The sequence below is a fragment of the Stegastes partitus genome, unplaced genomic scaffold (assembly GCF_000690725.1).
Source record: "Stegastes partitus isolate 25-593 unplaced genomic scaffold, Stegastes_partitus-1.0.2 Scaffold6, whole genome shotgun sequence".
Lineage (NCBI taxonomy): Eukaryota > Metazoa > Chordata > Actinopteri > Pomacentridae > Stegastes > Stegastes partitus.
In genome coordinates this window covers 1,331,639-1,347,835 of record NW_007577737.1, presented here as the reverse complement: position 1 = coordinate 1,347,835, position 16,197 = coordinate 1,331,639, and the positions used below count along the sequence as shown (strand labels likewise).

The following is a 16,197-nucleotide window of genomic DNA, read 5'->3' as shown; positions in this document are numbered from 1 at the left end:
TGTAGTCAGTAATGTAGGTGTAATCGAGTTTTTAGGAGTTACTGTCGTGTAAGTTGTTGCGGTTGTTTTAGTAGGAGTTGTAGTTGTCGAAGGTAACAAAGTTGTAGTAGAGGCCGTTGTAGTAGGTGTTGTGGTTGTTGTTGTAGGAGTTGTCAAAGGTAATGTAGTTGTAGTAGAGGTTGTTGTAGTAGGTGTTGTAGTAGTTAATGTAGTATGAGTTGTTGTTGTAGGAGTTGTTGTTGATGGTAATGTAGTCGTAGTAAAGGTTGTTGGAGTAGGTGTTGTGGTAGTTAATGTAGTGTGAGTTGTTGTGGTTGTTGTTGTAGGAGTTGTTGTTGAAGGTAATGTAGTCGCAGTAGAGTTTGCTGTAGTAGGAGTTGTGGTTGTAGTTGTTGTTGCAGTAGGTGTTGTGGTTGTTGTAGGAGTTGTTGTGGTGGTTGTCGTTGTTGAAGGTAATGTAGTCTTAGTAGAGGTTGTTGTAGTAGGAGATGTGGTTGTTGTTGTTGTTGTTGTTGTTGTTGTTGTTGATGAAGGCAGTATAGTCGTAGTAGAGGTTGTTGTAGTAGGAGTTGTGGTTGTTGTTGTTGTAGTAGGTGTTGTTGTTGTTGAAGGTAATGTAGTCGTAGTAGAGGTTGTTGTCGGAGTTGTTGTTGTTGTAGTAGGTGTTGTGGTTGTTGTAGGAGTTGTTGTATGGGTTGTTGTTGTTGTTGTTGTTGTAGGAGTTGTTGTTGTGGTTGTTGTTGTTGTGGAAGGTAATGTAGTCTTAGTAGAGGTTGTTGTAGTAGGAGTTGTGGTTGTTGTTTTTGTTGTTGTTGTTGTAGGGGTTTTTGTTGTTGTTGTTGTTGAAGGTAATGTAGTTGTAGTAGAGGTTGTTGTGGTTGTAGTAGGTGTCGTTGTAGTTTTGCGTGTAGTTGTTGTAGTTGTAGGAAGTGGTGTGGTGGTGGTTGTTGTTGTCGTAGTGGTCGTGGATGTTGTAGTCAGAGGCCATGGACTTATTGAGATCTTATTTTCTGTGTAACTGGAATTAATTTGAAGAACCTTGGGTTTACTGTTGTTGACATTCTGCTCAAAATAACTCCAGGCGACCATCGGATTGACAGAATACTTAACGAAGAGCATTGTTGCATTTGCAATTACAGATCCAGATCCGGCACTGCAAACACAGGAAAAGCATGATAAACAGTTTCGTCTTACATTGTTGTTATTATGTAAACAACAACATCCATAATATTCTTCAGTATTTACGGATATACAGTATAGTGAAGCACAGATCTACTGACTACTGGAACACACTCTTACCCATTTATAGGGTTGGTGCAGCTACACTTCCTCAGAAAATTCACTACACATCACATCTGATACAGCAGGATAATTCAGGCCTACTACACCACCCTGGCATCGTGCACACATCCTAACACAGTAAATACACAACACTCTTGCCTGAATGAGAGATCAGTGATGGTACCTGAAAGTCATTCCCACAACACCTCTGAAGTTGACGTTTGTCGGACATGTGTTACTGTCTTTGCAGTCATAGATACCCTTAAGCTGCCAAACAGATAAGACAAAGAAACAACAACAACACATGTGGATGAGTAGCATATATACAGTATATGCACCCCTGTGCAAGCTGAATAGCAGGGCATTTGCTCTGATGGAAGATTAAAAAGTAAAAGCATGTTGAATTTACTACATTAAAAATACAAGCTCCACATTTTTTATTACTAAGATTCAAACATTTTACTTTTCCAGACATTTGTATGTCCACCTTTATTTTTGATGACAATTCTTCTCGGCACTGAGGACACCAGCGTGGCACACATTTATGGAGAGATGCCCTATCGTTCTTCAGACTCTTTGGGGTTTTTTGGGGTTTTTTTGGCTGCTCTTTGGTAGCGGGAGTGTGTTCGAGTTTCATCTTTAAAAAAAAAAAAACTCGATTCCTTTATTTGACTTGAGTCAGGAAATATCCTTGGTCATAGTTTTTACTTTTTCCTTTAAAAACTTGTGCCAAAAAGCCATCTATAGAAGCTGTTAATTATACAATTTCCTTTAAACGGTCTGAGCTGTTACAGAAACTCAGAGACGAAGGCGCTGATGTTAGACAATGATCGGCTAAATTTGTTGATACTGATAAATTGGGAAAAAACACTAATATCGTCCGATACCGATGTGGTCGCTGTTATATCGCGCATCCCTATTTGAAACATTTGAGCTAATAAAGCATTTTTACATGTTTCATTTTAATGATATTTTTGTACCAAGTCTTTAGGATGTTGGGTCTGATTACAAACTGCATCCAAAGGTCGATATGTGGATATACAGCTGGGACACTGGAATGAGTGGCTTGAAAAAATCTTTCAGCTTTCAGGATTCGTTGTCCTCAGTGGGAGCTAAAGCTCCGATGGTCCTGTACTTATGTAGGAATCATCACCTGTTGTTATGCATCTTACCAAGTCAGTGACTTCGTTATACAAGGTCTGATACGCCTCATTCGCTGGGTTGAGCAGCGCAGTGGTGAAGACTCTGTTGGTGATTTCTACTGGCACATAGAGAGCCTGATCTTCAGCAGAACTGAGTTGCCCTACAAAAAGAAGATTACGCAGGTGAAGTGTTGGGAGGTTGGTTAGAAACAGTGGCATGCATCAGAAATCACTCACACACTGATTTTCCAATCAATGCATTCAAAACAGTTTGACTGGACAGCAGTGAAGCAAAATGCAGATTTTAATGATAACAGTCAGTGCCAAAGACACTGTGCACATATCAGACATGTTTGAAAGACTGATTCTTAGAATCACTCTTGTGTTTCTCAGCCTTTCCTACCACCTGTGAGCCCATCTGTAGGCTTACCAATGTCATAAAGTATGAATGAATCTGAGTCTGACATTGCTCTGATTCTGTTTTGAACAGTACTGATAGAATTGAAATTGCAAACAAAATATTAGCATTAAATGTCCCGTGTACCCCACGTAAACATCAAGCACTTGAGAAAATGTATTGCACTTATCTGAGTGTCTCTGAATGCCGGGGCTATTCTCTGTGAAGTGTTCAGGTTCTCTAAACTGGAACTTGATGTCGACAGTAAACCTATTTTTCATCATTCAGTCTCCATTCAGAATTTCAACTTCTAAGGAATGTAAATTTGAACATCTCCAATTCCAATACGAGCTCATTGAAAGCTCCAGAGCAGCCGCTACCGACCTCAAAGCTACCGACCTCAAAATACGGACCTTTGTGGTGAGATATGGTGAAACAACACAACTTTAAATGCTGATTTTTGTATTGCCTTCAGGATTTGGCATTCACAACCTCTAATCTCTTGAACATGATCAATGAATCACCAAATATTAATTTTCATTTGAGGAAAACACTACAGTTTAAGTAAATCAAACAAGATATCCAACACGTCTTGATGAGTTGATCAAAGCATCGGCAGCTGCAGCCAGTCACAGCATTCACTTCATCATTTCAAGCAGTTAGTAATGCAAAGATGTTTCTGTTTCTTACCTGAAGTAGTCACTAAAAATAGAGTATGGGTCAACAGCCATCTCAGGTGCACCATGGTGAATACGAGCCAGAACTCTTTAGTCCAATATTGGTCTGGTGATCTCCACAAAGACGACTACGTAAATGATGGTGTAGCCGTCATGTCGAGGGTTTTATTCATTCGCGATAAGATTGGGCAGGGATTAGAGGCTGGTCCACAAGTGAATGATATCTCTGATTCTATGATTCAGATGTAAAGGCAAACCTGCCCCACGTACACCCTCAGTGTTTACTCTGGCTTTATGTAGTGGATGAACTTTTTATTCCAATTGTTTGCTGGTTATTTGTCCGACTAAATTCCTTCTTCTTTAAAATGAAATGTACTGAAACAACACTGCTCCGATACTTGCTATATCTCAGGCTGATTTGCTGGTATTACTTATCTGTTTCTTTAATATCTTCACTTAGAGAGATTAATAGGCTCACATGAACTAACTGTGGACTGTAAATAAAGAAAATGTACCCAACCACTGGTACACTTGTCCTCTAAGTTGTGACATCACTCATTGAGCAACTAGAGAATAAAAGAATCCAGCAAACAAAGGTATCGTAGTTATGCAGATGATGTGTCGCTTTGATAACGCAGCCACAATATTAAAACCACTGGCAGATTTATTTTATTTAATTTAATTATTTGATCAGGGATCATGCACTTTACATAAAAAGCATCATGTGTGAGCTCTCCTGTCGGTGACAAAACATTTCGCACCGTTACTTTAGAAGGTTTTAGGAGGTTTCAGCCTGATTGTGGAGCAGTGGGGCAGCTGTTAAATTTGCAGAGCTGCTCAGGTCATCATGGGACTTTGACCAACATGTGTTTTGTGGACTTTGAAGTGACTGTGTCCTGTGCCCATGGCCTTGTGCTGCAGGAGTTTGGGATACAGGGGACACTGATAACAGCTATCTGGTCCTCGCACGAATAAAGTTAGAGCTGTGTTCGCATCCTTGGCACAAAGTCAAGCCCATCTACTGTGGTTGCTCAACCTCGTCTCCGACCCTGACATTCATGGATACGATCTCAAGATGCAGCCAGGTGAAGGACTGTCCAGTTTGGAATGCGGATGGCACGGTTCTTTAGGCTTCATCAGACTGTGACCTTCAGCGTGCTGTGGGGTGATTTGCAGTTGAGTGTAAAGCAGCCAGGAAAGAAGTTTAAGCATCTCGGGATCTTGTTCACAAATGACAGCAAAATGGACAGGTGGCTTGGTGTAGCGCCAGCAGTAACGCAAACATTGTACCAGACTGTTGTGATGAAGATTGACCAGCAGATCCATGTTCCAGCCCTAATTAGTCATGAACTCTGGGTAAGGACTGAAAGACGGACAGCTGTGCCCAGCCTTAGAAATAAGGTAAGGAGCTCGAACATCTGGAGTTGAGTCTCGCTGATCTTGGGTGACTTCCTTTGGAGGTTTTCCAGGCACGTCCAGCTGGAAGAAGACCCTGGAGTAGACCCAGAATTTGCTGGTGGGATTACACGTCTTCTGGCCTGGGAACGGCTCCCCCCAGAGAAACTGGAAAGCATGGTTTGGAAGAGGGACAACTGAAATAATCTGCTTTACCTGCTGCCTCCACAACCCGGCTCCGGATAAGCAGAAGAAAATAGGAGGAAGATCGTCCACTATGTGGTAGAAGTACTACATCTCCCACAGTTCTTTCGATATGGACCTACTTAAATTAAAGCTGACACTTGGCACTATAGTGGTATAATTTTAGTGTTAGTGCTGCTCAATTTAATTTTTTTTGTTTTTGTTGTCGTTGCTAGTTTCGACGCTCCTTTTTCCTGGATTCTCCTTTTGGATGTCACAACACTACTGGAAGTGGTCATTATGCCAAAACCACGTTCAGAGTATTTGTTGCCTTGAGACTACAAAGAGATAAAGTGTGCAGAGAACAGGGAGGCAGTGGAGGTAGCAGAACAAGTAGAGCTGCATCTTCTCTACTGCAGTAATAACCAGAACCAGGATGGAAATCACAAACACAGAGTGAAAGATGAGTGGCTAAAAGGAATAATTCAACATCCACGTGCAGAAGACGAATCGACAGCTCTCACCATCACGTCTGTGTTAAAGTCCCTTTTTGGTCATTAATTAAAAATTCATCTGAGGATCAAAGTCACATGACAATAATTCCTTCTGGCTTTAACAAGGCTTAAATACAATTTCACACCTCTGATGTAAATCTATCGAGTCAATCTACTATTATATAAGAAACTCTGGACTTTTGTGGATACGCTGCAGCTTCACGGCAGAAATGTTCAGTTGTGACACCGACTGCTTTGTTTGCTCATGCTGTCTCGCACCACATAAACACAGGAGCAAGGTGAGAAAACTACTTTAAGCACAAAGCTGTGGTCAGGATCTGGTGTGATCCAGAGGTGTTGGGAGGTGTTGTACCTATGGATATCTCCTGCTATGCACCTCTCCACGAGGAACAGTCAGTGTATCTGAGCCTACACGGGATTGGTTTTTGAAACTTGGTGGTGTTGGTTTTAAAAGCTTAAAAACAACTTAAACTGTTACCTGGTGGCTGACCGGCAGTGCTGACAGCCAAGAGCCTCAAGACAAGTCCTGTGTTCAAGTTAACCAATGTCAGAAAAAGCAAAGGCGATGGGAAGGTTTTTACTGTGTGTTTAATTCAGGGGCAGCAACATGAGAGATTAGAACAGGGAGCTTCCATTTTAATGCGTTTCTATGAGCACGGGAAACGTTTCAGGGTCACACGGACACACTGTTCAGTCCACTGGCCGTTTTCCTCTAATGGTCATCCCGGAGTCAGCGGCTGCTCTGTCGCAGCGAAGACAGAAGGAGAGGCAGCAGGTTGAGGGCAGGTCGATGCTCCTGCACCCCCAGCGCCACCAGAGCGCCGGTCAGGAAGGAAGTGACTCTGGGCAGGACAGGAGGCTGGGCCGGCATCACCTACAAATGAAAGATCAGCAGCTCGTCATCTGGGCGATGTTTCACATTTAAACACAGGAAACAGATATTTTTATTTACCAAGGACATTTGGAGTCGATCAAACTTGGGAAAAAAAAGATCTAGGTCAGTGTGTTGACATTCTTTTCAACTACTGACGGTGACAAGAGGCAGCGCAGAAGGCTTCAACGTTCCCTTAGAAGTTTTATAGATGAGCAAACCCCCCCCCAAACACAGCCAGCGGCTTCAGCTGTAAACAGATAGACGTAGATGTTGGCAGTCTGGAGGTTCCAATGGCTCCTACAGCTCTTAATGTTCTACAGGGAAATTATTTAAAACCAATGTCACAAAAACAATCCTATTTTGGTTCTTTTATGATTAGTAGCAATCTTTTGGAAATAGGCTAAAATCTGCTTGGTCCAACATAAACATACAGCAATGCTAATATTTGGTACTTCTGTTTTCCATCCACAAGCTCCTGGTGTGTTCATGGTTGTCAGTTTACTGCTCCTCTTGACAGAATTTGTTGGCTTTCTGATAGACTTGTTTCTGTAGCACAGTCCACAACTGCTGATGGGGTGTAAACCAGGTTTTTGGCAAGGCCAGTCCAACCTTCTGATTTTGTGTTTTCGTGAAGAATGTGGCTTTTTCATTAGACTGCTTACTTCGTCTAAACCACCAGCTCTACTGGCAGCAGAACAGCCCCACAGCATGATACTGCCACCGTCGTGCTCAACAGTAGGTATCAGTGTTGTTGAGGTCAAAGGCCTCATCGTCTCTCATACAAACACAGTTCTGGGCACTGTGGTCAAATAGTTCACTTTCTGTTTCACCTGATCACAGAAGTTTCCCCCAGAAGGCCTTTTTCCCTCCCTTGGGATTACAAGCAAATATCAATCAAGCCTAAAGTACCGCTTCTACAGGAAGGGCTTCCTCTTAACCCATCGTGATGTAAAACACACGGACATTAATGTTCCAGCAGTTTCTAATTCACCGCAGATCTGCTTTCTGGTAATTCTTGGTTGACTCTTGACCTGATCAATTGTCTCCCAGCAGCAAGTGATAGCTTGTATTTTCTTTTTGATCGCGGCAGTGACACAACGTGCACTTTAGGCTTACAAACAGTTGTTTGCACAGATTATTTTGGGATCTGTTGCAGGTTTGAAATGACTCCTCGTGGCTTGTCTGACTGATTTGCTTTTCAGATCTGTACTGAGCTCCTCAGACTTTCCTGGTAGCGTTTGTGGTGGAGTCTAATGAGTGGATTGAATATTTAAATTAGCTCAATGAAGTGAGCAGCTGTAGGCCGAGTTAAGAGGCCAAAACTTACACTTCAAGCTGCAGAGTTTGGTCATTTTTCGAGCTGACATAAAGTCATGACTCATTAATCTGACACTAAATGTAGAACCTTCTTCTATGTTGGATAGCAGGCTGCCGGTACAGTAAGGCTATTTTTATGGGTTCCTAAAAACCTGTCCGATAGCAAGGTATAGGACTGTTTAGGGTCGGATTATCGAGTCACTGTGACTGTATAATGAATTCAAGATTGTTTTTTGTGACAAAGACACTTTCAATGATTCCAATATAGAAAATTAGGAGTTTTTTTTTAGAGGCAACGGAAACTCCAGACTGCCATTACATACACGGCCTTTATATGTGTATTTAAACCGTTAGCTGCTCACCTTTTCAACTTTGTGACAATGAATGAGTCCATCCTGTCCTATGTAAAAAGTAGAGAATGCATCATACGACCTGTAAGAGACGACAGTCGGGTTAGATCAGAAACTATTGTGCAGGACTGCTGAGCACCTGAAATCAAACATTCTGTGGTGTGTACATTTAAAAAGTCTTCAAAAACAGCAAGTAGAACATAAAGGCCTTCATCTGACTGATCCCGGTGACAGATCCTACCTGTACAGTTGAGATTTGTCTTTGCGATAGAAGCGCAGCATCAGAGAGTGCAGGGGGAGACCTTTGATCCTCCAGCGGGCCTTAATGGTTCCATCCTCCATGTGCTTGGTGACCTTCAGCACATCTAGTCGAGCCTCCACATAGTAACACAGACAGAGGAAACGCCACAGGGAAAGGGTGACCTGGTACATCAGACGGCCTCTAAAACACACAGCAGCGGCAACCAGAGGGCAAACTCAGGTGGTATTCAGCCAAAGAATACGAGTATCTGTACTAATGATTCACTGTAAGCCCAGCATGGACAAGCAGCTTTACCTGATCTTGACATTTATGAGGCCGTTGATGAACTCCACATCATTAGAGTACATCGTGTAGTCGTGGTTTGTCATAAAGAAATTTGGAAGCTGCAAAGCAAACACATGGAATTAATTCCCCGACACCAAGGTAAAGCTTCCCTGAGTGTAGTGCTGTATAAGTGCAGCCTAATGAATGAAACTGAATTTCAGTCTTTATCATAGTAGTTATCGTAAAGAGGTGTTAACTCAACTCTTATGCTAAATCTGCTTCACAGACCACTGACTTGTATATCATTACATGCAGACATTCAGTCACTCGTCGTCTCAGCAGGAGCTGAAATGATTGTGTTTTCATGTAAAACTGTCGTAGGTCTGTGATGTCTGAGGCAAGCTGGAGAAGAATATGACAAGGCTGTCCAGCTCATGATCTAAAAGCTGAGTGTAATGGGGCTACAGTCAGTTTGCAATCATCCATCCATCCATCATCTCTACACTGCTTAATCCTCACTAGGGTGGTGGGGGGCTGGAGTCTATCCCAGCTGAGTTAGGGTGAAGGCAGGTTCACCTGGACAGGTAACCAGTCTATCACAGGGCTACACTTAGAGACAGACAACCAAGCACACTCACATTCACACCTACGGACAATTTACAATCACCAATTAACCTCAGCATGTTTCTGGACTGTGGGAGGAAGCCGGAGAACCCGGAGAGAACCCACGCTGCACGGGGAGAACATGGAGACTCCACGCAGGAAGATCCCGGGTGTCCTCACCGGGACGCCAACCGGCGACCTTCGAGCTGTGAGGCGACAGTGCTAACCACCAAGACACTGCTGAACCAGCTTTTCGTATTTCTACAGTATTAGGACGTACAACACGGTACAGATTATCTTGAACCACATGAAACGTTTTAGAAGCTGCATCTTCTTAAAAACTGGCGACAATGTCAACGAGTATAATAATCTTAAACATGGCATTTTTGTAAAAAGGTAAAAAAAAAAAAAAAAAAAAGAAACAAAATTGAAAGGGTCTAATTTAACACGAGCATCTCAAACAAGATGTCTGACCATGTTTTATGGGTCTGTGTCAACTAGAAGAAACCTGCTGCTCAAACAAAAGTTCACAATGAACTAAAAGTTGGCATGAATTTAAAGATAAAGTGTATAAATACAAGTCAAGCCTTTTTTTGTTCTGTAGCTCTCTTTAAAACACTCAGGAGTGAAAGGTAACCAAATGTGGAGTAAAATGTTTGTCCTCCTTTGTTTCCTAATTCAGTCAGTTAGACACTTCCTTGGACTAGCAGCTGTACAAATATCAAATGGCTGCACTTACAGAGCACCTTTTAACCTTAGCTGGTTTTTACAAAGTTCTTTCTGGTCTGCAAACCATCTGGTAGCAGTCGTGGCACCGTGAGCAGGAAGATAACATCTCCATAAAGCTCGTCAGCACATGGAAGCATCTCCTGGTAGATTGCCAAGTTATCTTTGGACGTAATAAAACACAGGCAGATGACACGGCACCCCAAATAATCAGACCGCAAAAACGTCCCACTGGACCTCAAACACCTTGGATTTGTGTCTCTTCACTCTACATCCAGACTCTAGTCCAGGGATCTCCAACTCCGGTCCTTGTGAGCTACTGTCCTGCAGGTTTTAGATGTTTCCATACTGCAGCACACCTGACTCACATTAATGGATCATTAACAGACTTGTGTAGAACTTGACAACAAGACGTCAGCAGACAGTAGCTCACGAGGACCGGAGTTGGAGATCACTGCTCCAGACTATGAAATGCATAATTTACTTTGATCTGAGAAGACTTTGTACCACTGAGCAACAGCCCAGTTCTTCTTCTTCTTGGCCCTGGTCGGACGCTTCTCTATTTGTTTCTGGCTCAGGAGTGATATGAGGAATGCAACAGCTCCTTTCCTGGAGATATCGTTGCTTTGTTTACCCAAAATCTGACACTGTCTTATCCAAACAGTGACCTAAATGTTCTGCCATACAATCAAATAAAACTATTAATATCACAGCTGGGTGATAATGTCCTCCGTGCTCCACCTCTGTCCGTCATGCTTATCCAGAAACTCTGAGCATCCTTACCTCTATCCTCAGTCTTTCATACATCATAGCCAGCTTCTCCTCTCCTTCGCGGTCTCCTTCGGCGTGCTTCCTCTCTGCGCTGCCTGCTTGGCTACACAGAGCAACAGGAGGCATCTCCACCAGCTTTCTGTCAAGTCCACCATCCTGGCTGTATGTCAGAGCACTTCCAGGCGTCAGGTGCATGCCCGGGCAATGAAAACAGTAAAACCTAGAGCCGTACATGAACGGTGCAGGACAACCCTCCGCCTCGAACAGGCTTCTGAAGCAGCCGTGCTCTCCATCTGCAGCTGTGGTGCCGTTTCTCTTGAAGCTGTTGACGCTGATGTCGTCCTCCCTGCTGCCGTCCACCACCGTCAGCGGAAAGGAGAACGCAGAAGACTTGTGGAGCTCTCCCGGTTTGTTGGGGCCAAACAGGGGGATCTCCAGCAGGGTGTGGAGGCCTTTGGACTCGCCCTGTCGCATCAGCACGTACACGCTGATAGATTCCCCACAGTCCTCCTCATAGTCATCCTGTCTCTGAGGCTGGCTGGAATGGTGCAGCGGGTAGGACAGCACCGGCTGCTTAATGGTCTGATATCTCAGGCTGTTGGGGGGCGCCAGAGCCCACGTGGCACTGCTCAGGGGATGCGTCTGACAGATCCATGGCCAGTCGACCACCTGAGAGAGAAATAATGACGATGTATTAATATTATTAGCACATACCATATGAACAATAGTTATATTGTGTTGATGCTGAAATTAAACTACTTTAGCAGAATGAAAACTCTTAGTAATTATCGAGTCAGATGAAAAGAGACAGTTTGATCTCAAGACAGAGAGCAGCTGTTACATCCTCGGTTGTAATTCCTGATCTGTGTTCCAGTTTTTTCTCTGGACTGAAGTGTGTGTTTATGTTCCTTTGAGCATCTCCCTGTGACTGAATCCATGAATCTGCCTCACACATGCCTCTCACTGATTGGTTATTTACAACGTCCTGTCATCTCAGCAAACCGGTGGCAGCAGTGTGATCGCTTTGCTATCCTGGGCCTCTTTTGTAGTGACTGTGTATGTTAGACTGACATGTTGTTGGGTCTTGTGCATGTGTGTGTAGTTTTGTCAATAAATTTGGAAACAGAACAATAATATACATTTTGCAGCACTGCAGTGAAGATGTAGGTATCAACTGCCATCGATGCATTTTAGTCACATCGATCTATACTGATTCACTTTACAATAGGCTTTAGTTTGGGATGGATGGGTCCTTTTAACGTAAATGATGTGCCCCAACCCGCTTAGACACTGACCATGGACAAAGAAAGAAATTGACCTATAAACAATTAAATCTGCGTGAATTATACCAACAACAAGAAGTAGCATCTCATGACATAGAACCCTCTTAAAAATCACAGATTGTGTTCTTTTAACATTTATGGTTATGTTTAAATGAATCAGATGCACTGTGTGGAAATGAGACAACTACACAGTGTCTGTGGGCTTTTCAACACTTTCATCAGAGGTGGGCCGTCTGCTTTCAGACTTAATACTGAGTTAAGCGTGCCCTGACTCCAACATCCATCTGAGCATTTCATCAACACAAAAAACACGTTACACAAAATGTTCACTTCAGAGATAATAAATACAGCGCATATGACACACCGCTGTTTCTATCATTTTGTAGAGAAAGCAAGCCTTTGTGTAACGAGAAAACCTTTGTGAGATTTATATGTTGTCACTCTAAACCAGGGATCTCCAACTCCGGTCCTGGTGAGCTACTGTCCTGCAGGTTTTAGACATTTCCAACACACCTGACTCACATTAATGGATCTCCAGCAGCTTGTTGTCAAGTTCTACACAAGTCTGTTAATGATCCATTCATGTGAGTCAGGTGTGTTGCAGTAACGTCTAAAACCTGCAGGACAGCATCTCACCAGGACAGGAGCTGGAGATCGCTGCTCTAAAGCTTTTGCACATACAAAAAACAATTTGTATATTTGTCAACTGATAACGAACAAGAAAACGGCAAAAGATGTGCTTGTCTTAAAATCCAGCAGATTACCTTACTCAGTCTCCAGCTCAGCTTTTGAAAAGGCTGCCGTCTGCCGTAGCTGCAGACACAACCCACCCAGAAGGCCACGCCTCCCCTGCTCACAGCCATTCACCACAGGGGTCCAGGCAGCCCCAGTCACCAGCTGACCACCATAACAGCACGGAGACCACGGCTAGTTGGAACTTTATGACTCTGGAAGATTCCCGACTATTGCAGAAGTTCCTCTATCATGGGAAACCTGAGAACACAGAGGAGAGAGGAAAGAGAGGGTGACGTAGCTCCATAGTTTCTACGAGGACATTAGACACCTGCTGACAGTCAGATATACAAATATTGTCATTACTGACTGTCAGCTGATGACAGTTCCAGAGTAAGACGTCTCACCCTTCAAATTTTATGTCAAGTTCAGAAAAAGCAAGAAAACTTTCAGATTCAGAAGTTAAATGCATGGCTGCTTTAAAGTCTGAACAGCTGGTAGCGTTGTTATTGGCTGTACGAGTCAAACAGTGACCTAAAGGCTGTTTAAATGCCACGTTGAGCTCTGGGGAGTTGGCTATAATTCTGGGACAATTATTGCTGGATCACAGTGGCACATATTTAAAGTTGTGGCATCACTGTAGGACATGAAAAGCCAGTTGTAGTTCACAGCAGAGATGGTTGTCTCCTAACTTTGGCCTTCCATTCAAGGTCTTCAGTAACTCTGCCAGCAGCACGTGACCTGCACTGAACCACCAGTTTGTAATCAAAGACTTCATGGTGAAAGCTGACAGCAAATTAAAAAGACATGAACATACTGTCTTTTTTTCAAACTAAATTTGCACTGCAGCACCTATTTGGACAACATTGCTTTGACGACTTCTGCCCAAAGCAAAGCATTTATTAGTAAGTCCATAAAATTAGCAGTAGAAATTAATTGCCCAGCGTTTTCCCAAGTCCCAGTATAGTGTAGTACAAGGGCAGCATATAGCATGACACACTTCCTGCATCTAATGTCATATGTGGCACACAGTTGCTGTAAACAAATTGCAAACATCGCAGGATATCGTTTACAATATTAGCCGAAGCATTCTGTCAAACGCCATTTGGGTTAAATGAAAAACAATCTTTAAGTTCTTTGGATCTCTATCTAGTACCTCTCTGGAGCTATTTTCTCCAAACTACGCTGTAAGGAAACGTGCTCTACAAGGACGGTGAGATATATTCCCTTGAACACTGACATCAGCTAACAGCTAGCTGCTTGCGCTCTGACAGCCAATGATAGCTGCTAGCGTGCTAGGCTAACTAGCCGCCAGTGTTGAGCTAGCCGCCGGCTTGACAGACGTCCCCGTGATGTTACCTTTCACAAACGAGCACCCGATTAAATCCGTCTGGATGGTGTGGTTCGCTCTGTGAGGTTTTGCACAGCAGCAGCAATCAGGTTGGCACAAACTGCGAAGCTAGGAAGCCTCTTTTAGCGCACTTACACAAATGTCATTCTAGCCCTGTGTCCTTGCCCTGCCTCGCGCAGCCAGTCGTAAATGCTGCGTTCACTGCTGCTGGAAACGCTGCGACTGCCGGGAACGACTACAAACGACCCAGCAGTGGTACCGGGCGGAGCATGTGCACATGGATAGAGGGTAGTTGTATTTTTAAATAAAATAGAATAACAGGTGCATGCTATTTGCTGATATATGACTATTTGCTGATCCAGATGCGCAAACACGTCTTTTTTTAAAAAACAATTGCTTTAAGTTATTGGATCCTGTAGAAACGCTCTCTCATCCTGCCTGTACTACTGTGTATGTACAGCAAAATGTCAACAAACTTGATTTACAACAACAGTTAGCTTCATCAATTCTAAAACTGCACAAACTCCACAGAGAGTATTTAATAATTAATTTTCATATTAAAATAATTTTATGTATTAGCTCATGTGACACAATGGCTAACATAAAAAATATATATTTTCCTATAAATAATCGTTTTGCCATTTATTTGTATTAAATGTCCAGGATTATGATTACATAAGAACACAACAACATCAGGTTCCTCGGAGTGCAGCTCTGGCAGGACCTGAACTGGAATAAGAACACCGCAGCGATCATCAAACGGTCCCAGCAGAGACTGCATTTGCTGAGGAAGCTGAAACCAGCCTCTCTCCCTGCCAGCATCCTCAGGACTTTCTACAGAGGTGTGGTGGAGAGCGTTCTGACATCCTGCATCTCCACATGGTCCTCCAGCTGCAGTGTGTCAGACTGAAAAGCCCTGCAGAGGGTAGTTAGAGGAGCTGAGAGGGTCATCAGAGTTTCCCTCACCTCTGTCCAAGAACTTCTCCAGAACCACTGCAGGAGCAGGACCCTGAACATTGTCAGGGACTCCTCACACCCTCTCCATGAACTGTCTGAACTGCTGCCATCAGGAAAACGTTTCCGGAGCGATAAAGGAAGAACCTCCAGACTGATCAACAGCTTCATGCCACCAGCTGTCAGAATGCTGAACTGCTGATCTGGATATGCAAACACTTCTCTATTTAAATTGCTTTAAGTCATTGGATCCTGATCCTCTCATCCTGCCTGTACTACTGTGGATGTACAGCAAGGTGACGATACACTGGATTTGATTTGAAATGTGTTGGACATGATGTCATCTCCTCGTAGTTACAACAGATCAGCACCAAAAGCTTTCGTAGTAACACAATCTCAGAAAATGACAACACACTCCTGTTTAGCACAGTTAACCAGCAGCCACTGTAGAAGATCCAGCAATGCTATTTTATGTACTTGAGATGACAAACGTCTGGGCAGCTTTTAGCTCCACTTACACTTTCAAAACAATTTTATGATTATTGTATAGTAATTACAGCACAGATTGAATATGGAAAATAAAAATGTAAAAAGCCTTTATTGTCTCCATTTGCCATATGCATTCTGTTTAGATAGAAAAAATGTCATAGCATTCAGTGCAGATGAAGTCAGGCCATCGTAAAACTAGCTAAACACCTTTGAAGGGTATCGCAAAACTCCTAACAGAATGCTTCGTTCATATAATATGTGGAGGCTGACACTGACACCAGAGCTCTTAGATGGTGATATGAGAAAAAGACTATAAGCAGGGGTATTTTTAAAATAAATCTACTCCTCAAAGGCTCCATAATGTCAGGACGCCTGAGCTCATGCTGACTCACAAATGAAATGACAGATACTTTCATGGGCCCATGAGGAAGTTTGGTTTGCATCACAGCCACATAACATTAGACACACAGACCCATGCTGCACACCTTCCAACAGATCAGGATGGCCAGATCAGCTGGACATCTCATTTATTGTTATATGCATTACCTATTAATGGCTTGAGGATCAAATGAAGACTTTAATCAGTTTTCAGTATCTGGTGATGAGCAATATTGTCCACCAGATGGCAAAT

The 16,197-nt window shown here is 43.1% G+C and overlaps 1 protein-coding gene across 2 annotated transcripts; it reads right to left on the bottom strand.

Annotated features, from left to right (window-relative positions):
- Nucleotides 1–6,159: 6,159 nt before the first annotated feature.
- On the bottom strand, nt 6,160–14,322 carry cunh6orf136 (chromosome unknown C6orf136 homolog). 2 transcript variants are annotated; one of them, XM_008280947.1, is made up of 7 exons: nt 14,132–14,322; nt 12,805–13,033; nt 10,770–11,426; nt 8,688–8,776; nt 8,373–8,573; nt 8,144–8,213; nt 6,160–6,464 (listed from the first exon to the last, which is right to left on the bottom strand). In XM_008280947.1, the coding sequence occupies exons 2-7, from the start codon at nt 12,901–12,903 to the stop codon at nt 6,321–6,323; spliced, it is 1,260 nt and encodes a 419-aa protein (XP_008279169.1). In that variant the 5' UTR covers nt 12,904–13,033; nt 14,132–14,322; the 3' UTR covers nt 6,160–6,320. The 2 variants fall into 2 exon arrangements, with proteins under 2 accessions (XP_008279169.1, XP_008279177.1); XM_008280955.1 differs by having other exon boundaries at nt 14,259–14,319.
- Between the last annotated feature and the right edge of the window lie 1,875 nt (nt 14,323–16,197).

What these genes read in the sequence shown, in the direction of transcription:
- cunh6orf136 (XM_008280947.1), bottom strand. Translation starts at nt 12,903, where the DNA reads ATGGCTGTGAGCAGGGGAGGCGTGGCCTTCTGGGTGGGTTGTGTCTGC. An exon ending in TGAGCTGGAGACTGAGTAAG is followed by an intron (nt 11,427 to 12,804) that starts GTAATCTGCTGG and finishes TTTCTCTCTCAG; the next exon opens with GTGGTCGACTGGCCATGGAT. An exon ending in CTCATAAATGTCAAGATCAG is followed by an intron (nt 8,574 to 8,687) that starts GTAAAGCTGCTT and finishes TGTGTGTTTTAG; the next exon opens with AGGCCGTCTGATGTACCAGG.